Genomic DNA, 21188 nt, shown 5'->3' on the forward strand with positions numbered 1-21188 from the left:
TATGGAGGCCGGCGAGCCCGATTTTCCATAACAGTTTGGTGACCCCAGGCGGGACCCCAGGCGACCGCCGTCGGGGCCTCTCGTCTCCAAACGATCATCCGGCGCCGTCGGGTGAGTTCACCTGGGATCGTTGGCAACGGGAGGCAGCGCGAGGGTGAGTCTGAAATTCCTGCCTAAATTCTAAATTCTGGTTTGGGAACGAAGTGCAGTGTAAGGGGTGAGCAGGCTGATCCCCGTAAGGCGTACTGGGTCACAGAGAGTGGGTTCGAGTCCCACTCCCAGGGTTTGGGGTGGGTTCGAGTCCCACTCCCAGGGTTTGAGTTGGGTTCGAGTCCCACTCCTGGGATTGGGGTGGGTTCGAGTCCCACTCCCAGGGTTGGAGGGAGTTCGAGTCCCACTCCTGGGTTTGGGGTGGGTTTGAGTCCCACTCCCAGGGTTGGGGTGGGTTCGAGTCCCACTCGGGGGTTTGGGGTGGGTTCGAGTCCCACTCCCAGGGTTGAAGGTGGTTCGAGTCCCATTCCTGGGTTGGGGTGGGCTCGAGTCCCACTCCCAGGGCTGGAGGGGGTTCGAGTCCCACTCCCAGGTTTGGGGTGGGTTCGAGTCCCACTCCCAGGGTTGGGGTGGGTTCAAGTCCCACTCCCAGGTTTGGGGTGGGTTCGAGTCCCACTCCCAGGGTTGGGGTGGGTTCAAGTCCCACTCCCAGGTTTGGGGTGGGTTCGAGTCCCACTCCCAGGTTTTGGGGTGGGTTCAAGTCCCACTCCCAGGGTTGGAGGGGGTTCGAGTCCCACTCCCAGGGTTGGGGTGGGTTCGAGTCCCACTCCAAGGATTTGAAAGGCTTCGAGTCCCACTCCCAAGGTTGGGGTGGGTTCGAGTCCCACTCCCAGTGCTGGAGGGGGTTCAAGTCCCACTCCCAGAGTTGGGGTGGATTCAAGTCCCACTCCGAGGGTTGGGGTGGGTTCGAGTCCCACTCCCAGGTTTGGGATGCGTTCAAGTCCCACTCCCAGGGTTGGAGGGGGTTCGAGTCCCACTCCCAGGGTTGGGGTGGGTTCGAGTCCCACTCCCAGGATTGGGGTGGGTTCGAGTCCCACTCCGAGGGTTGGGGTGAGTTCGAGTCCCACTCCCAGGTTTGAGGTGGGTTTGAGTCCCACTCTCAGGGTTGGGGTGGGTTTGAGTCCCACTCCCAGGTTTGGGGTGGGTTTGAGTCCCACTCCAAGGAGTTGGGAGGGTTCGAGTCCCGTCTCACTCCGGCCGGAAGGGGGGAGCGCGCAGCCTGATCAGCGTAAGACGCACCGCAAGACTAACTTAGAGTCACCATGACTAGTGTGAGTGTAGATACTGGTACCGTGACTGATGTGTGTGTGTGTGTGCGCGTGTGTGTGTGTGTGTGTGTGTGTGTGTGACCTGGGAAGCGAAGGGGGCACCCGTCGGCTGACAGAGCCGCCCGCTGCGACGGGACGGCAGTGCTAGCAGTCAAAGACTCGGGTGGTGAGTGCGGTTCCCAGAGAGAGGGAAAGAGAGGGAGTGTAAACGTGCCGGCTGCAGGGGGGTCATGAAAATTTAAATTCTGGTGTTGCTGAGGAAAAAAATATATATATATGTATATAAAAATATATATATTATAAGGAAGTGCGCTGCCCGATCAGCATAAGACGCACTTTTTGGGAACTCAATATGGGAAACAAGTTCGGCACAGAAAAGGGGACGCCCTTAGCCGAAATTCTGCAAAACTAGAGTAACATCGATGGGACCAAGAACCTAAGGGAAATAAATAAATAAATAAATAAATAAATAAAATAAAGGTTGCTCCAACTATGTCAGGAGGATTGGCCGTTCCCGGCAAAGGCTGGTGACCCGGCGGAACGATGGCCGCCGCAGGGATCCTTTGCTCCTCAGGAGTGAACTTTCCTGCGTCACCGTTTGCAGGATCGGTTCCCTGGACAAATGGATTATTGGTGTGTATGGGACAGTTGGGCGAAGAAACATGTTCTCGGAGTATTGGAAGTAGCGCAGCTGCGAAAACGCTTGTGGGAACCGCTGCACCCTCTGCGCTATCCTCTGCTTCAACTTCTCCCTACCCTCCTTGCCTTCCCCCTCTGCCTCTCAAGCCCCTTTGCACGTCGTTCCTGTGCCAGGAACGTCCACCAGGTCCGGATGGGGCACCTCGGGTAGCTACAACACGAATTTACTGTCCCTGGGGGCCCCGAGATTGGATTGCATGGAGTCAACACACTCCCAGGCTTAGGGAAGATCCCGAGAAAGTGTTACAAATTTAAGAGGAATTGTGTGCGTATGATCCTACCCGGGGGATGTGCAAATGCTCCTTGAAGCCGTGTTCACTCCAGATGAAAAACACTCAATTCTGGATGCAAACCGTCGTTGGGCAGGAGAGGGGGGTGTTGTGGCTGCTCGAATGGCCTGGCCGATTGTGGACCCCAGGTGGAATCATAACGTAGAGGCAGATCACAGGCAGTTGCGATTAGCCAGACAAGGCTTAGAAGAAGCTACACGTTTGGCAGGACAAAAGACTGCGAATTGGTCTAAAATGAGGGAGTGTCGGCAACAACCTGAGGAACAGCCCTCAGCTTTCCTTTCCAGACTATTTAAACAAATCAGAATGTTTGGAGGGGGGACAGACCCAGAAGCCGAGGCTAACAGGCCTCTAATGGTTTCCACATTTGTAGATCAAATAGCCTCGGACATTAAAAAGTCTTTTTCTAAACATGTTCCTGACTGGCCAGGGAAGTCTATGGACAAAATAGTACGTTTAGCCACATTTGTATATAACGGTGGAGATGAAGACAAGGTGAAAGAAAAGAGGCGACAGAAGAAGGAGGCAGCGAGTGTGTCAGCGGTTGTGTTGAGAGACGAGTTTAAAGAAACTAGAGGAAGGGGGCGAGCAAGGGTCAGAGGAGATGGACGGAACCAAAGCGAACGTATTGTACACTTAGGAGTTAATGATTATCGCCGTTCTTGCGGGGAACAAGGGCGCTGGAAGCGGCAATGCCCAGTGAAGCCCCGTGTGCCCAGGAATAGAGGGGACAGCACGAGACAGTCAAGTACTGGGAATGACACCAGGCAATTCCCAGCCAGTCCCCAATGACAGGAGATGGGAGACCCAGAAACTACTGTGGGAATTGGGGTGAATTCATGGGATATAGATTTGGATTTCAGGGGGTGGGTAATGGCAAATATAGCAGGTCAAGAAATTCCCTTCTCCGTGGATACCGGAGCTACCCTTTCCCTTCTGAATTTTGAGCCTAAAGGATGTAAGTCATCAGGTAAAATAACAATACAGGGAGTAATGGGAAAAGGCGAACGAACGTTAACTAAGCCCTTGTTGCTCACTCTTGGAGGAAAAGGAGTGTGGGGACGTTTCATAATTTCCATGGATTCACCCTTTTGCCTTTTAGGGAGGGATCTCTTACAAGCCTTGGATGCTCAGATCTGCTTACAGCCGGAAGGGATGAAATTAATACTATTGGGCTCGTGTGTTCTGGCTGAGACACCAGAACCAGAGTCAACTAATCTGCAACTTCTGACAGGTTTAGAATCAGTTCCTGGAAAGTTATGGAGCTCTTCAGGAATGGATGTTGGACTATTGAAATCAGCTAGTCCAGTCTCAATCAAAACAAGGGGAGGATTACCTCCCGCGGTTAAACAATACCCTATCCCAAAGGAAGCAGAGCAGAGTATCCGAAAGCAAATTGATCACTCTCTAAAACTGGGTATCCTTAGAGTTTGTGAATCCCCATACAACACCCCGATTCTGCCAGTTAAAAAGAATAGGCAGGATTCTAAATGGCGACCCGGAGTATCGGTTTGTACAAGACCTAAGAATTATAAACCAACATGTAATTGCTCCACATCCAGTGGTTCCTGACCCGTCAACTATATTACTACAGCTACCCCACTGGGCAACTTATTTTACCGTGACTGATTTAACGGCAGCCTTTTTTAGTATAGCGGTAGCTGAGGACAGCCAAGATCTTTTTGCCTTCACTTGGAAGGGACAACAATTGACCTGGACTAGGCTACCGCAGGGATTTACTGGGTCTCCGAATATATATATATTTTTTTCGCGTTTACTTAAAAATGATCTTGCAGATATTGAACTGTAAGCCATTTGAGTTATTTGTTCATGAACGATGGAGTAGCAAGTGGAGTACTTGGTCAAAAACTAGGTCCTCACCCTAGGCCAGTGGCCTATTACTTCACCCAACTAGATGAGGTAATCAAAGGCACTCCAGGATGCATCGGAGCGATAGCAGCTACAGCAGCCCTTATTAGAAAAACACGACCTGTAGTTTTGGGTCACCCAATGACTGTGTATATGCCACAGAAGAAGAAAGAGAATTGGAAAAAGCGTGAAGTGGTTCAAGACAAAAAAGGAATTTGGACTATCAGGGGTAAGCCCCTCCTTTCCTTGAGGTATTTACTTTCTATGGTTAGGTGATATCATGATCGTGGACATGGAGGAGCATTGACTGTCGCCTCATGTGTTCTACAAACCCGGGCAGCTCCTGAGTGCATGTGGTTGCAAAGTGCATAACAACAACCTGCCCAACTTGCCAAAAATTTAACGATACTTATCCAAAGATTAACAGAGGAGGCCGCCCACAGCCTTATTTTCCATTCCAGCGTCTACAAATTGACTGTGCTGAGATGCCAGCAGCAGAAGGATTTAAACATCTCCTTGTGACAGTTGATCAACTAAGCAGCTGGGTGGAAGCCTTTCCTACCTGCAAAGCAGATACGGCTGCAGTGATTAAAGCCTTGTTAAAAGAAATTGTCCCTAGGTCTGGAGTCCCAGAAACTATAGATTCAGATAGGGGTTCGCACTTTTCAGCTGGAGTTTTAGGGAAATTACATCAACTGCTAGGAATTCATGGAGAGTTGTACACACCTCATCATGCCCAGTCTTGAGGACAAACTGAGAGAATGAACAGAACTATTAAAAACAAGTTAGCACGGGTGTGTACACGGACAAGTCTCAAATGGCCTAACGCCTTAAACTTAGTGCTGTGGGAAATGAGAACAACCCCTAGACAACCAGTAGGATTATCCCCAGCAGAAGTCTTATTTGGGCATCAGTTGGCTCTACCAGGAACTTATATCCCGGCTAAGACCAGCCTGCTGGACAGAGATGAACGGCTAACCCAGTATGTTCTAGGGATGCAAAAAAGGTTTGAAAATCTTAAAAAATATGCTCAATGGTATCAGTCTACACCACCCGAAATACAAGTGCACAACATACAGCCTGGGGATGAAGTCTGAGTTAAAGCATTTTTATGAAAATGCAAGTTAGAACCTAAATGGGACGGGCTTTATGCTGTCTTATTAAGCTCTTATTTCGCTGCTAAAGTTTTAGGAAAGGAAAATTGGATACACTGTTCTCATGTTAAACGAGCGGTGAATAACTAAATGAGTAATTCCTGAAAGTCCTCTCGCACTGATGAGAAGAAGAAAATGAAGTGGAACGCCGCGCTACTCTTAGCACTGTTGATCCGAGTGACTGGGACAGCACGCACCTCACGGGGTGGCAGGCAGAAGCGTTGTGCTCATGTTGCTATTCCAAACACTGACAGTGCTGCTCCTCCCAACCTGCGGTCGAAGAACCCTAGGACGGCCACGGTGCCAGGCTCGTGTTAAGCAGACCGCAAGCATGGGACGAAGATCTAATAAGGACTTGAAGCTCTTAAAAAAAAGGCTTCGAGAGCTCTGCTTGCCATATTCGCAGGGATGCTTGATAAAAACGAAGGCAGGACTGTTAGAGAATATCGGACCGAAGCTGTCTCGAATTCATCGCTTAGCAGAACTCGCTTAGCGTTAGTAGCCGAATTTGCTGCAGCCTTAGGCGTCAGGCTGTGAACTTTGACTTAGATAAGTAAAAGGGGGCTCCGGAGCCCGTTCAAGCCGGAGGGATAAAGAAGTTACACGGACAGCAGGAGGAGCCAACGTTGAAGATAAGAAAAGCAGCAGCCTGCCTAGAGACAATGAAGGAACCCAACGGAGAAGGGGAAGAGCCCAGACCTAACGCCACGCTTCCTAGCTGAGGGAGGTCCTCCGGGATCACCCTATTCCCAGTAGAAGGCTTTGGGCATCGCCAGATTTCCTTATCCATGTGCTTCTCCCCAAATATCTACTTATCTCCATGAGCTACATGGGCCACCCGTAGAGCTTCGCTCCAACTTTTGAGGTCTAAATGAAGACAGCTCTCCAGGCAACACAAATCCCACCACCCTTGGGCTGAGACGTCCCACTGGTGACCACCTAGTCGTGGTGGACCAGCCCCAATTTCACTATTTCTTTGGATATTGAGGTCGAGAAGGACCAAATCTGCCTGTTTTAGCCCCATTATTTTGCCCCTGGTTGCTTCTCATGGGGATCAGGAGAGCGAAGTGGAAGAGACCCCGCAAAACAGCGCCGAGCTACTTATTTCTGCTAGATCGTGGCTCGCGTTCCCTTTTTCGGCAAAGTGACCTTCTGGATTAGGGCCGAAACGCGACTCTTTTACGGGCGTTTTAGGGCAAAGCCAACGTATTGGATGTCTGCTCTCCATGCGCACGTCTCTACCGGTCGTCCCATCGCTGGTCCGCGCCTCAGCGTGGGAAAAACCCGACTCGGGGAGGGGGGAATTTAATAGGGAGGGTTCATCCAGCCGAATTCGTAGCGCGAGGTGGGAATGCGAAGGTGGGACGAGCCACTTACGGGCGTAATTTCCTCGGTTTTGTGCATCAGTCGCTGTGGACAAAACCAGAGAAGATGGAGACGCCCTTGCCGGACCCGGAGGTCGTTCTTTGCCCTCTGGTTTGCGGAAAAGTAGCGTCGCGGGGGGGGGGGGGTTTGGAGGGGGACGGCACTCACCATCCGGCGAAGTCCTTGGCTCTCCAGGCGTCCACCACCTCGGCGAGGCTGCGGGCAGCCCGGCCGTCAGGCAGCATCAGGTCATTTCCGGCGTCGCCGTTGAAGTCACCGCAGGGGGCGCAGAGCCGGCCAGCCAGGTGGGCGCCGACGGTCACCGTCACCTCGCCGCTGGGGCTGAAGAGCACCTGGAGGCCGGAGGAGTGGGAGATGGTGACGTTGCCCGCCGCCGCGCTCAGCGAGATGGCTTCGGAAACGGTGGCCGGCGGGCGCGTGAAAATCCCGTTCACCTGGAGAGACGGATGGATGTGGGGATGCAAGAGGTCGCCGTTGGGTTTTGCACTGGGACAAAAAGCCACCTAAAGCAATTGCCTTGGACAAGGGTCCCTAAAGCAAGGTGAGATAGATCCCACCCAGGCTCTCGGCTTTAGTTCCCCGCAGACGTCCCCACTGCAGCTGCGATATTCAATATATATTGCAAATTGCAATCGCAAATGGCAAAGAATTGCAACGTCTTGCAAACGGCAATTGCACATGGCAAAGAATTGCAATGCATCTTGCAAATTGCAATTGCACATTATTGCAATGTATGTTGGAAGTTGCAATAGGAAGGTGCAAGTCATTGCAATACGTGTCGCGGGCTGCAACCGCAAGCGGCAAAGACTTGCAACGTGTATTGTAAACGGCAAACGATTGCAAGCTACGTTGCAAATTGCAACGGCTAATGGCAAAGAATTGCAACGTCTTTTGCAAATTACAATTGCAAATGGCAAAGAATTGCACCATCTCTTGCAAATTCAATATAGAAATCTGCGCCGGTCACTGAAGAGGAGCTGGGACCGAGCTGGACCACGGTGGACGCCGACCCTAAGAGGGGATGAGCCCGACGGCGGCTCTTTTGCTCTCACGAGGAAGCCTTAGAGCTGAGGTTAGGACACCCGGGAGGGTCCGAGGAGTCCGGAGTGGGCCCAGGAGTCCAGGGGGAGACCCAGGAGTGCAGGAGAGACCCAGGGGAAGGTTCCAGGAGTCCAGGAGGGACCCAGGAGCTTGAGGGGGGTCCCAAGTGTCCAGGGGCATCCCAGGTATTGAGGAGGGACCCAGGAGTCCAGGAGAGTCCCAGGCATCCGGGAGGGACCCAGGAGTCTGGGAGGGTCCCAGGAGTCCAGGGTGGGTCCCAGGAGTCTGTGAGGGTCCCAGGAGTCCAGGTTGGGCCCAGGAGTCTAGGTTGGACCCAGGAGTCTGTGAAGGTCCCAAGAATCTGGGAGGGTCCCAGGAGTCTGAGGAGGTCCCAAGAATCTGGGAGGGTCCCAGGAGTCTGTGAAGGTCCCAAGAATCTGGGAGGGTCCTGGAGTCTGTGAAGGTCCCAAGAATCTGGGAGGGTCCCAGGAGTCCAGGGGGGACCCAGGCATCCGGGAAGGTCCCAGGAGTGCGGGAGGGTCCCAGGCGTCCGGGGGGGACCCAAGAGTCCAGGAGGGACCCAGGTCTCCAGGGAGGGTCCCAGGAGTCCAGGGAGGACCCAGGCATCTGGGAAGGTCCCAGAAGTGCAGGAGGGTCCCAGGCATCTGTGGGGGACCCAAGAGTCCATGAGGGTCCCAGGAGTCTGGGAGGGTCCCAGGAGTCCAGGAGGGACCCAGGAGTCCAGGTTGGACCCAGGAGTCTGTGAAGGTCCCAAGAATCTGGGAGGGTCCCAGGCGTCCAGGGGGACCCAAGAGTCCAGGAGGGACCCAGGTCTCCAGGGAGGCACCCAGGACTCCAGGTGGGTCCCAGGAATGTGGGGGGAGGTCCCAGTCATCCAAGCCTGCCTGTCCCACCCCACCCTCCAAGGGGACCCAACCACCCGGGGGAGGGACCCAGGCGTCCGGGGCGCCCACCACCCGCTTACCCAGGCCTCCATGTCGGCGTTGAGGGTGACGAGGGCGTCGCGGAAGAAGACGAAGAGGGCGGCGCCGGCGGGGACCCCGTCGCCCCGGCACTCGCCCACCTCCACCACCACCTTGAACCAGGCGGGCGAGCGCTCGTCGCACAGCGCCGCCACCTTGTAGGTGCCGCTGCCCGGCAGCCGCCCGGTGGCACCGTCGAAGGTGCTCATGGTGGCCCCGGGGGACAGCCGGCACTGTCCTTCCCGCTGGACGCACCGCCACGTGCCGTCCCTCGCGGCGCACGTCTCCTCCGGGCCGCAGCGGGTCTCCTCACACGCGAGGCCCTGGGACGGGTGGCAGGTGCAGCGGGTGGTGCAGTTGTTGGAGAGCACGGTCTCGGCGGCCTGCAAGAGGAAGGAGCTGCTGCGGCGGGGACCTGGGCGATCTGCTGCCCGTTGAGGAGGGAGATGAGGCCCGAGGAGAGGAAGGCTCCACGGAAGGTGAATGAGGTGGAGTTGGTGTCATGCCGTGGATTAACGGCCCTCGTCGTCGTTAACAAGCAAGCGAAGCAATTTAGGAGATTGTTTGGATATAGGTGTCCTCCAAGCCACGTGTCCTCCAAGCCATGTATCGTCCAAGCCATGCATCATCCAAGCCATGTGTCCTCCAAGCCCCAACGTCCTCCCCTCCAAGCCATGCATCATCCAAGTCATGTGTCCTCCAAGCCACCTGTCCTCCAAGCCATACATTGTCCAAGCCATGCATCATCTAAGCCCCACATCCCAAGCCACATGTCCACCAAGCTGTGAAGCTCCAAGCCACACATCCTCCAAGCCACGCATCCTCCAAGCCACCCATCCTCCAAACCCTGCGTCCTCCAAGCCCCAAGTGTCCTTCAAGCTGTGTCCTCCAAATCCCACATCATCCAAGCCCCAAGTGTTCTCCAAGCCCTGTGTGCTCCAAGCCCTGTATGCTCCAAGCCACACATCCTCCAAGCCACGTGTTCTCCAAGCCATGAGGCTCCAAGCCACGTGTCCTCCAAGCCATGCATCATCCAAGCCATGTGTCCTCCAAGCTCCGCGTTCTCCCCTCCAAGCCACGCATCCTCCAAGTCATGTGTCCTCCAAGCCACCCGTCCTCCAAGCCATGCATTGTCCAAGACATGCATCATCTAAGCCCCACGTCCCAAGCCACGTGTCCACCAAGCCATGAAGCTCCAAGCCACATGTCCTCCAAGCCACGCATCCTCCAAGCCACGCATTCTCCAAGCCGCGCATCCTCCAAGCCTGCGTCCTCCAAGCCCTGCGTCCTCCAAGCCCACGTGTCCTCCAAGCTGTGTCCTCCAAATCCCATGTCCTCCAAGCCATGAAGCTCCAAACCCCACATCCTCCAAGCCCTGCGTCCTCCAAACCCGCGTCCTCCAAGCCCCATGTGTCCTCCAAGCTGTGTCCCCTCCAAATCCCACATCATCCAAGCCCCAAGTGTTCTCCAAGCCAAGTGTCCTCCAAGCCCTGTATGCTCCAGGCCACACATCCTCCAAGCCACACATCCTCCAAGCCATGCCTCCTCCAAGCCCTGCATGCTCCAAGCCCTGCATGCTCCAAGCCACATGTCCTCCAAGCCATGAGACTCCAAGCCACACATTCTCCAAGCCATGAAACTCCAAGTCACATGTCCTCCAAGCCATGCATTGTCCAAGCCATGGATCCTCCAAGCCTCGCGTCCTCCAAGCCCAGCATCCTCCAAGCCACATGTCCTCAGACGAAGCGACCTGAGCCTCACCTTGAGGTACCGCCCCTGGTGCATGCAGCCGCAGCGCTCCACGGAGACGCAGGCCGCCCCGTCGAAGAGGTAGCCATCATCGCACTGGCAGCCCTCGAAGCACCTCTGGCCGCAAGGGGCCGCGACAGAGAGACTGGCGCAGGTGAAGTCGCACGAGCGGGTGCACAGCTCGTAGTGGCCGTGGGGCGGGCAGGAGAGGGCTGGAGGGAAGGGTTGAACGTCATCACCGCGGTGGCCGCTTTCGCGTGACGGAAGGGACAACCCTCCAGGAGATGGGAGGCGGGAGTGACCACCGTCCAACCAAGGGCCCTGGGGCATTGCTGACAGCTCCAGTTGACGTCAGAACGCCCCAAACCTGCTTCTAGCTCCAAACAAAGTCACCTGCGCTATGGACATCTGCATACGAGCGCGTCACCTCCATGCAAAAGCAGGAGGACTCCCATTTCCTAACGATTTGAGATGAGAAGTGACATTTTGGAGGTGACGAGCTGGAATTTTTTGTCTTTTCAAGACACTTTTGGCAGCCAGCGGGTTATCGAAGCGAAAATCAGCTTGTTTTGGGGAGCATTTAAAAGCATTTCTGCCTTTTTTTTTAACCCAAAGGCAACGCTGCCTGTGTAATTTTACCCACCTCGCTTGTGCGTCTTTCTGGTGCAGCCCCCAAATTAAAGAAAAATGGCCAAATTGGGCACTTACGGCAGAAGGAGGCCGTTCTCCAGGCGCCAATGTTGGCCCCGGCGGCTTGGCAGGCGGCCGTGTAGGCTTGGAGGCTCTGGCAGAGGGTGTCGCGGGCGCCATTGGCCGCGCACATGTCGTAGAGGCAGTGGTTGAAATACTCGTCGGGGCTCACTTGAGGGTGGCATGTCCCGAAGGGTCCCGCCGGGTCCCGGATGAGCCCGCAGGAGTCCCCGGCGCGGAAAGGAGCCGTCTTGGTAGCATCGCACACGGGACAGTTGACGCCGCAGCCGTCCATGCACATTCCGTCCTCCGTGGGAACCTTCCAGGAGGCCACGAACTCCTCCATGCTCTGCGTGATGGCCCCGTTGGGCAGCTGGAAGTCATCGTCCTTCTCGCCATTGTAGTTGCCTCCTAAGCCGCACACGCGGCCCTGGTAGCTGCTGGGGATGGTGACCAGGAGGTAGGAGGCCGCATTGTAGAGGAGCTGGAGACCGGAGGCGGCGTCGAGGACCATGTTGGTCCCTTCCTGGCTGATCCGCAGCTTGTTGTCCCCTGTGGCCAGCGGCAGCGTGTAGCGCTCGCCGTTCATCTGTCCCAAAAGGAAGAGATGGACTATTTTAGCATGAGGTGGGCTTCACACGCGCGTGCTGATGGTGGAAGAGGTGCACCCGGACTCACCATGACCTCCCACGTCCGTCCTCGCTCCATGGTGACGGTGTAGCCATGGACGGAGACGACCACTTTCTTCATGAGGACCACGTTGGCCCGGCCGGAACCGTGGTTCTCCAGCAGCACCGAGAAGTTGGCCAACCGAGGGTCCGTCTTGCAGAGGCGCGCCAAGACGTAGGTGCAGGAGCCCCGGAGGTGGAAGGCGCGCCCGTCGAAGGTGACGTGGTGAGGGTCGCCCGCCACCACCAGCCTGCCGTAGCCTGCCGCGTGGCACCCCAGCGCCCCGCGCTCCACCCGGCACTCCTCGTGGGGCCCGCAGGAGGTCTCCCGGCACGCCACCGCGCCGCCGGGCTGGCAGAGGCACCTCTCCCGGCACGACTGCCCGGCGTAGAAGTCCTCGCCCAGCTTGTAGTAGTGGCCCCGGTGCTCGCAGCCACACTCGCCCGCCGCCACGCACTCGTCCCCGCTCAGCACGAAGCCGGCATCGCAGAAGCAACCTTCAGCGCACGGCGTGTCGCAAGGCTCGGTGGCCGCCGGCCCCCGGCACGTGGCCGGGCAGCCGGTCCCACAGAGCTCGTAGTGCGAATTACGGGGGCACACGGGGCCTGCGAGAAAAATGGGAGGAGAACGTCAAGAACTGCTTGGATTTGCACCCCTAAAGCGTCGGGGTGAAGACCAAAGTGGCCACCATGAAGCTTCAGAGTGAAAACCGAAGTGGCCGCCGTGAAGCTTCAGGGTGAAGACCAAAGCAGCCACCATGAAGCTTCGTGGTAAGGACCAAAGCAGCCACCACGGAGCTTGGGGCAGGCATCTTTGGTGGCAAAGCACCTGTGTCCCTCAGGAGGGCGACATTGCCTTATTTTGCCTTTTTTTGCATGAAGAAGGAATGAATCCTGCTTCAGCAAGTTTATCTGCCCACATCGACATCCGGGACAGCCAAGGGAGAGGAGCAAATGATTGCAAGGAAACGTTCCCGTCGCCGGAAGGAGATGTTGGAAATGGGGCAGCTGGACCCAATTTTGGAGGCTTTGGGACCCAATTTTGGAGGCTTTGGGACCCAATTTTGGAGGCGTTTGGTGGTGCAGCGGGTGTTGCACCCGCTCCGGCCGCACTCACTGCAAAAGTTCGGCGTCCTCCACTCCTGGAGCTGGACGCCCTGGCTCTGGCAAGCCGTGACGTAGGCGGCGACGGCGCTGCACAAGGTGTCCCGGTGGCCCTTGTACTGGCAGGCGTCAAAGGCGCAGTCCTCGAGGAAGGGCGCGGGGTCGACGGCCGCGTGGCAGGCAGCAAAAGGCCCACCGGCCCGGGCGAGCACCCCGCAATAGCCATCGCCGCGGTAGAGTTTCTTCTGCTCCTCGTTGCAGACTGGGCAGTTGCCCGTGCAACCGGCCGAGCAGCCGGGGACGTCGGCCACCTTCCAGCTGTCGGCGAACTGGACGGGGTCGGCCAGCTGGCGCCCGTCCGGCGTGACGAAGTCGTTGCCGGTGTTGCCGTCGGCGTTGCCGCAGAGCCCGCAGACGGCGCCGGCGTAGGCTTGGGGCACGATGACCCGCGCGTAGCTGTACCAGTCGAAGCTCACCCGCACGTCGAAGTCAGTGCGGACGAAGCCGTGGACGCCACTGGTGTAGACGGTGAACTGGCCCTCGTGGGAGAACGGCAGCTCCACGAAGACGCCGTTGACCTGGGGAAGAGGCCGTGGAGGGTCACCAGTGGGTTATGTCCCAGTGGAGCCCCATCGCGGTTGGGTTGCAAAGGTCTCGCTGGAGCCGTGGGGGTTTTGCAAGACATTTTGCAGCTGGTGGAAGTCGAGGAGAGGGTTTCTGGGCCAATGCAAGGGCTGTCCAAGAGGGTTGCCACCTCCCGGGGCTTCGGGGAATAACGAAAAGACCGAATAGTCGGAATCTGGGAGGTTTTATGGAAACTGTAGTGTAGGGTCTAGCTACATCTCCAATATCCCAGTGCCGACCCACCCCGCCAAATCCCCCTCGGTTCTTAATCCGGACAGTTATCCAACCTGCAGTTCCCTTAATGCACAACCGGTCTTCAAGGGAAGCTTCTCGGTTTGGCAGCCGGACAGCAAAAACAACTTTGGGAGAGGTCACAGGGCGCTATTTGCTCTCAAAACTATTCTGCCCCACCTAAAGTCTACGCCGGCTTGAAACAACATCATCGTTCAGCGCAATAAAGGCTGAGCCGGAGCACGTGTACTTAAGCGCAGCGCTAAGCGAGGAGGGAGTTGGAGCTTTTCCGGGGGCCGTGAGTCACTTTGCAGCTGCCAGAGGAGAGAAATTATAAAGCAGAAGAGCCGTGTTGGGAGGGGGGGGGGAAGGAAAACAAAAGCAATCAGAGCAAAGCGAGCGCTGTTGAACTTGGAAGTAATTTTGCTTCTCTTATTGGCGGATTTTTTTTTTGCTCCATTTGAGCAAAACCGCTCTGTTTCCAGTGCACCAGCAACGATTTTTTTTTTGTTCTTTTTTTAGGAGAACTTCAAGCAAAGTGTCTAAAAATAAAGCATTTCAACCCAAACGAGCTGCTTGGGGCTCCCTCCGGAGACGGCCGGCAGAAAGGGGGGGCCTCCACAGAGCGATCCGTGTCCCGCGTTGGAGAAAAAGAGGGGATTTGCCACCAAACGCAGCGGCTTTGCTACCCCCATGCGATCGCCGGGGATCCCCGGCAGCCACCTACCTTGACCTTGCGTGGGTGCTCCTGGCTCAAGGTGATGACATTGCCGTAGAGCTCGAGGGTCACCGTCTTGGTGAAGGACACGGCTTTGCTGCCCCGGTTGTTGTTCTCCACCAGGACCCGGAAGGGGACCAGCTCCGGGTGCTCGACGCAGAGGGCGGCCAACTGGTAGATGCAGGTGCCCTGGAAGTCGAACCTCAGCCCGTCGAAGGTGGTGTAATGAGGATCGCCGGTCCCTATGCAGGTGGAGTACTTGTTGGCCACGCAGCGGTGGCCGCCGTTCGCCGTGGTGCACTTCTCGTGGACCTTGCAGGCGGCCTGCTTGCAGACCACCTCGCCCCGGCCGGCGTCGCATCTGCAGCGGGAGCGGCAGGTCCCGTCCTCCCAAAACTCCTGCCCGGCCTTGTAGGAGCGGCCGTTGTGGACGCAACCGCAGCTCTCGGCCGGGACGCACGCGCCGCCGTCGAGGACGAAGCCTTGGTCACACTGGCAGCTCTCCGCGCACGGCCGGTCGCAGGATGCAGGCGCCCGCGGAGCCACGCACGTGGCGGGACACGCCGTGCCGCACGCTTCGAAGTGGCTGTTCTGCGGGCAGCTCCGAGCTGGTGGGAGGAATTGGAGATAAAACTCTACTTAGATACGGGAACTTGAGGCACCTACAGCGGAGACATCGGCTCAGTGCGGCCGCATCTACATCTACGTTGCATCTGCAGGAATTTGGGGCATCTGAACCACCCCATGGCGCCGGCTAGAGCGAAAAACCACCCACTTTTCTCTGCGCTATGGACATCTGAAGCCAGATAAGGTGGATTTTGGGCAGTTGAGCATGCAAACAGCAGCCTGGGTCTTCTCCATGAGGCTTTAGAGACCTTGTGTCAGCCAAGGAGGTGGGGAGGGTCCCCGCGTCCCCACAGGCGAGGAGATTTGCTGGCGGCGTTGCTCTCCAGGGCTCTTTTGCTAGAAGAGTTTGGAGCTGAGGAGGTTGGGGAGGACCTCGCTTGGTGGCTGGGAGAGATTTGTAGGGAGGAGTAGACTTGCCTGTTGCTCTCCATTGAGAACGTGGAGACCACAGGGAGCAAAATGCTGCAGGAACGGGACACTGGGAGGGGATAAATTGGGGGTGGGAAGAGGAAAATGCTATTTTTGGGTGGCTACTGGGATCCTAACCCGGTTTCATGTCACCCACGGGAGCCACGTTGATGGGATCGAGTTAGGTGGCATCTGCCGAGTGTTCAAAGCAAGGTGGGAATTCCCACGTGGGCACCCATCCACCTCCCCAAAAGTCTTCCGGGACCCAACTGGCCGAGCTCACCGCAACCCGCTGCCTCCTTCCAGCCAGTAATGGCAACTCCGTGCTCCTCACAGGCAGCCGCGTAGGTCTCCAGCGCCCGGCACAGAGCCTGGGGGTCCCCTCCAGAGCTGCAGACCTCGAAGATGCAGCGGGCCACATAGTCCTCAGGGCTCACCCGAGCGCGACACGCCGCGAAGGGCCCCTCGGCGGCCGTGTCCATCATGCCGCAGTGAGCGCCGTCGCCCACCACCCGCCGCTGCTCCCGGTCGCATTTGGGACACTGCCCGCCGCAGTAGTCCCAGCAGGTGGGATCTCGCCAGCTGTCCACCCACTCTTCCACGCTGGAGGCCCGGGTGCCGTCGGGAAGCGTCGTCTCGTCGTCCGCGTCCTCGTTGAAGTTCCCGCAGAGGCCGCAGGTGGCCCCAAAGTAGCTGCTGGGCACTGCCACCATCAGGGCCAGGTCTTCGTCGTAGGTCACCTGCAGCCCGAAGTCCGTCTGCAGGATGGTCCGGCCCTCGTTTTGGGAGATTTTGATCTTCCCGGCTTCCAGGCTGGTGGGCAGGCTGGCGAGCTGCTCGTTCACCTTGGAAGGAAAGGCCGGGAGAAGGGTTAAATCCCTTTTTGGAGGTTCTTTTTGGAGTTTACTCACAGCAGTTACGAAAGCGGTGTCTCGTTCCAGGAGAAGCGATTAGCGGCAGCGACTTTGCCAGGAGGCCTCCGCAATTACGCAACGTCCCTCAGGAGGAAGAGGTTAAAAACCCCAGATGTTTCAGGGGAAAATTGTCTCCGTTGACTCCGGAGCTTAAAAAATCTCATCGATGCAAAGGCTGGCCCTGCGCTGCCTGCTTTTATGGGTGGGAGACGCCTCACTTAACCTTGCAAAGTAGATTTAGGTCTCGCCTAGGCTCCTTGGGTCCATCTCCATGGACCTGATAGAGTCGGGCGACCCCCAAGGACAAGACCGACCTCCGCCTGGAGGAGACGTCTCCACTTGGCGAGGTGAATCGCATCCTTAAATTGCTTCTTCTTTAATACTAACCACAAAGCGAGCGTGGTTTAGGTGGAGACACCTCTGCTGTAGATATCTAGAGCCCAGTAGAAGGCATCCGCTGTCTTCAGCGCGCCAAATTTTCGCCAAACTGTGTTTTGCTGCTCCTCGTTTCGCTTTAATATCACTTACCAGCATGTTTTACCCTCTTCTGCTTTTCTCTGAAGGCTTCATCCAAAAACAACGCTGCCAAGGAGCGGAAAAAAAACCCACCTGGACTTTGCCGTCATCTCCCTTGTGGATGGAGATGTTGTAGCCGTAGACGTAGATGCCGGCCAGCCACCCCTCGGAGCCGCCCTCGCTCTTCGTCTCCTTGATGGCGAAGGGCGCCAGGGTGGACTCGTCACCGCAGTATTTGGCCACGGTGTAGGGACAGCCGGCGCGGAAGGCGACGGTCGCCCTGTCGAAGGTGCGGTACTGCAGGTCCGGCGTCCTCAGGCAGGTCCCCAGGTAGTCGGGCACGCAGCCGGCCCGCCCGTCCTGCACTTGGCACGTTTCCTTGGCGCGGCATCGCACTCCCCGGCAGGGATCTGCGAAAGAAAAACCCAGAAACACCCGTTTTGGGGTTTATTTTGGCAGGGGGGTGGACAACTTTGCTGGCAGAGGTAGGGCCACGCAAGCCTCCGCCTTTTTACGGGCGCCTTCTCTAGACGATGAGGAGAAACCTTTGCTGCAGAGGAAACTCATCCGAAAGTGTGCCAAAACCAGGGCGGACGGATGATTCTGTCTGTCCCAATGCCTCAAAAATTAGCTGAAACCACATTTCAGATCAAGAAAACTCATTTTAGATATTTATTTCCAGGTGCAAACCTGGTTCCTACATGTTTTGGTTCCTACCTATGGGTTTTTTCATCTTGGGTTGCAACCAGGGTTTGAACATGGGGCAGGAGGAAAGGAGAAGGTGGAAGGAGCAGGGTGGAGGTGGCCCAAGACCAAGCCAGCTCATTTCAGACCTGGCTTTCTGGGTGCCACCTCGGTGTCTATCAGCCTTGGGGCTGCCAGATGGAGAGGAAGCACCACCCGCCCCCGGTTTGGGCACGGAGGAGCAAATTTTGGCTCCTACATATGGGTTTTTTTCAACTTGAGTTGCAACCAGGGTTTGAACATGGGGCAGGAGGAAAGGAGAAGGTGGAAGGAGCAGGGTGGAGGTGGCCCAAGACCAAGTCGGCTCATTTTAGCTATATATTTCCGGGTGCAACCTCGGTGTCTATCAGCCGTGGGGCTGCCAGATGGAGAGGAAGCACCACCCACACCCGGTTTGGGCACGGAGGAGCAAATTTTGGCTCCTACATATGGTTTTTTTTTCAACTTGAGGTGCAACCAAGGGTTGCAGGAGGAAAGGAGAAGGCGGCGGGAGCTTACCGCTGTCGCAGATCGCCACCGAGCCGTACGTCTTCTGCTCGCCGAGCCCCACGCTGAGCAGCCCGAAGGGCGAAGCCTCGCTCTCCACCGTGTGGATGGCGAAGCGCCCACCCAAGCGGTGGCCGGCCCAGGAGTAGTCCGTGCCCGGCACCGGCTTCCACAGCACGTTTCTCAGCGGGCTCTTGTTGAGCTTGATCGCGGCCGTCTCCTCCGTCTTGGCGATCATGACGGCGTAGTTGTCGTAGTGGTCCTGGGAGAAGATGACGTAGGAGTGGCAGTAGCTGGAGACATCGGGGATGGTCATGAAGAAGGGCTCGTAAGGCAGAGCATCTCCATGGCCTCCGTCGGAGAAGAAGATGACTTGGACGGCGGCGTTAGCGGAGAGGTACAAGCTATTTGGAGCTTGAAGTCCATAAAGCGTGGACCGGGCTGGCCGCAGCTCCCGGATGGTCCTGGCGGCCCCGTGTTGGGACTGCACGCGAGCCGCCTGGGCGGTGGAGACGTAGACGATGTCAGAGTGCGCCTTGAAAGGCAAGGGCGGCACGATGAACGTGTTGCCCCAGCTGGAGACGGGCTGGAGCTGCTCCGCCAGGTGGTCGCACTGGGTGAACCTCGCCAAGCAGGTGTGGCCGGCGTAGACGGCCACGGGTTTCTGGGCCACGATCCTGGTGCCGGACATGTCGGCGGCGCTTTGGAGCTGGGCTGCTTGGAAGGCCTCCAGCTGGAGGGGCAAGACGGAGCCGCGTGGGTAAGCGCGTCCTTGGTAGGTCACGGGGGCTTTGAGGTGCACCTCAACGGCGGTGGGCTCGTCCCAGGCGGCCACGACGAACTCGCCGTAGCGGTCGGTGCCCACGTTGGGCGTGACCACGTAGTAGTCGGTGCCCCAGCTGCGCTGGGGGTACACGACGGCCGTGTCGCCCGAGGCGGCCTTCTCGTTGACCATGAGCACCGAGATGTCGTTGGTGGCCTGCACCAGCACGGCGTTGTCGAAGGCCTTGCTGCCGACCATCTCGGCCTGCGGCGGGATCTTCACCAGGACGGTCTGGCCCGTCGTCGCCTGCACCGTCATGCGCAGCCTGGGCTGCTTCATGGAGATGGTGACGGACGTGGAGGGCGAGTAGGCCGTGAGGAGCAGCTTGAAGTCGCTGCTGAGGGTCTGCTGCAAGCCGTTCTGCATGAAGGCCACCGCGAAGTCCCGGCCGAGGTGGCGCGGGGCCGCCGCGGCCACGGCGGGAAGGTACGAAGCCCCTGGAGAAGCACCGAGAAGAGGAGACTTGGGGCGCCGTCGCCTTCGCCCTCCCCAAGGTAGGTGTGGGAGCAGCACCCAGGTCGCACCCGGGGTGCTGCACCCAACTTCGCGTCGGCGGTGGAGGATAATAAAGAGCTTTAAGGAAAATCCGTGAATTGGTGAGACCCGTTGAGCTTTTGGGGTGGGTTTCGCGCCAAACGCAGGAGCTCCGAGGGGGCCCTTGGGCTTTCTAAGGCTTCCCATGTCCCATGGGGGAGGTCCAGGGGGGCTGGGGTTGGGCCAGAAGGTCTCCAGAGGTCCCTTCCGACCTCAACCGAGCAGGGATGGGCTGGTGCTGGTGGAAGGTGGACCCGAAGGTCACCTGAAGGTGACTTGGTGGCCGAGTCACCGCTCGGGCGACCAAATTTTTGGCGAGGCGGCGGGCGGAAACTCCGCTTCCTCGGGGCCGAGGCGGTTGCCGCACGTGGCGACGCCGGGAAGACGACGCACGAGAAGCTCCCGAGAAGCAAAACCACCGCCGTGTTTCCCACCGAGGACGCCCGAGGTGGTCCCCGAGCTGCCGGTGGCCCACGTGGCCTGACCCACCTCCTCGCTTCCCTCCACGCACGTCCACGTTGGAGGGGATGGACACGGGGGTGGATGTCCATCTCTTTTGGACCATCGCAAGCCACCGATCTCCAGTTTTGGTGGGACGAGACGCGGCGCCTTCTTTTTTTGGGGATAAAGCTCGGCGCACGGAAGAGTTGAGGAGCCCCCCAACGAGCGTCACCCCCCCACACACACTCACCCCAAAACGCCACCGTCCAGAGCCACGGCGCCGGGACACCCAACCGCCGTCCCCTGCCACCATCCATTGCTGCGACCAGGCTGGGACGAGCTCTGAGGGCACCTCCGGGGGCTTCGGGGGCGACGCCGGCGCGGGAGGATGCAGCCCGGTGCCCTCCGGATCCCTAAATTTTTTCCCGGCGGGATGCAGAATTTCAGGTTTTCTCCCAGAATTTTGCAGGGAAACGCTCCCCCCCCACCCAGGCAACGGTTGCAACCCAATTGCCCCCTCCCCAGGGTGGGGGGGGTTTGCAACCTAATTGTCCCCCCGGGGGTGGTTGCAACCGAATCTACCCCATGGGGGGCTGCAATTGCATCTACCCAGGTGTTGCAACCTAATTGCCCCCCCGGGGGGTGGTTGCAACATAATTGCCCCCCCGGGGGTGGTTGCAACCGAATCTACCCCATTAGGGGTTGCAATTGCATCTACCTAGGGGTTGCAACCCAGTTGCCCCCGGGGGGAGGGGGCAGGTTTTCAACTGGATCTACCCCATGGGGGGGGTTGCAATTGCATCTACCCGGGGGTTGCAACCTAATTGCCCCCCCCGGGGGGGATTACAATGTAATTGCCCCACCAGTGGTGGTTGCAACCGAATCTACCCCCTGAGGGTCTGCAATTGCATCTACCCAGGGGTTGCACCCAAATTCCCCCCCTCGGGGGCTTTTGCAACCGAAATTACCCCGGGGCAAGAAGGGTGCAAATCAATTGCCCCCCTAGGAGGTTGCAACCAACTATACCCCATGGGGGGTTTACAACCTAATTGCCCCCCCCAAAAGTTGCCACCGAATCTCCCCCAGGGGGTTGCAACTGAATTGCCCCCGGGGTGGTGGGCGGGGGGCAAGTGGCAACTGAATTGCCCCCAGGGGTTGCAAGCAAATTGC

General features: G+C 57.6%; 2 protein-coding genes across 2 annotated transcripts; both read right to left on the reverse strand.

Moving 5' to 3' along the window:
- Positions 1-6596: 6596 nt before the first annotated feature.
- Positions 6597-12464, reverse strand: LOC136995527 (IgGFc-binding protein-like; the record flags this gene model as incomplete). The annotated part of the gene is made up of 6 exons (XM_067316796.1): positions 6597-6741; positions 6865-7151; positions 8744-9124; positions 10503-10702; positions 11199-11769; positions 11865-12464. Coding segments are annotated over 6 exons (2046 nt in total), but the record flags the coding sequence as incomplete, so codon positions are not given.
- Positions 12465-12756: 292 nt separating this feature from the next.
- LOC136995528 (IgGFc-binding protein-like) lies at positions 12757-19617 on the reverse strand. Its single transcript, XM_067316797.1, has 5 exons — positions 18233-19617; positions 17084-17400; positions 15844-16405; positions 14535-15133; positions 12757-13530 (listed from the first exon to the last, which is right to left on the reverse strand). Exons 1-5 carry the CDS (start codon positions 19407-19409, stop codon positions 12757-12759), a joined length of 3429 nt encoding a protein of 1142 aa, XP_067172898.1. The 5' UTR covers positions 19410-19617.
- Positions 19618-21188: the final 1571 nt, after the last annotated feature.

The sequence above is a fragment of the Apteryx mantelli genome, unplaced genomic scaffold (assembly GCF_036417845.1).
Source record: "Apteryx mantelli isolate bAptMan1 unplaced genomic scaffold, bAptMan1.hap1 HAP1_SCAFFOLD_122, whole genome shotgun sequence".
Lineage (NCBI taxonomy): Eukaryota > Metazoa > Chordata > Aves > Apterygiformes > Apterygidae > Apteryx > Apteryx mantelli.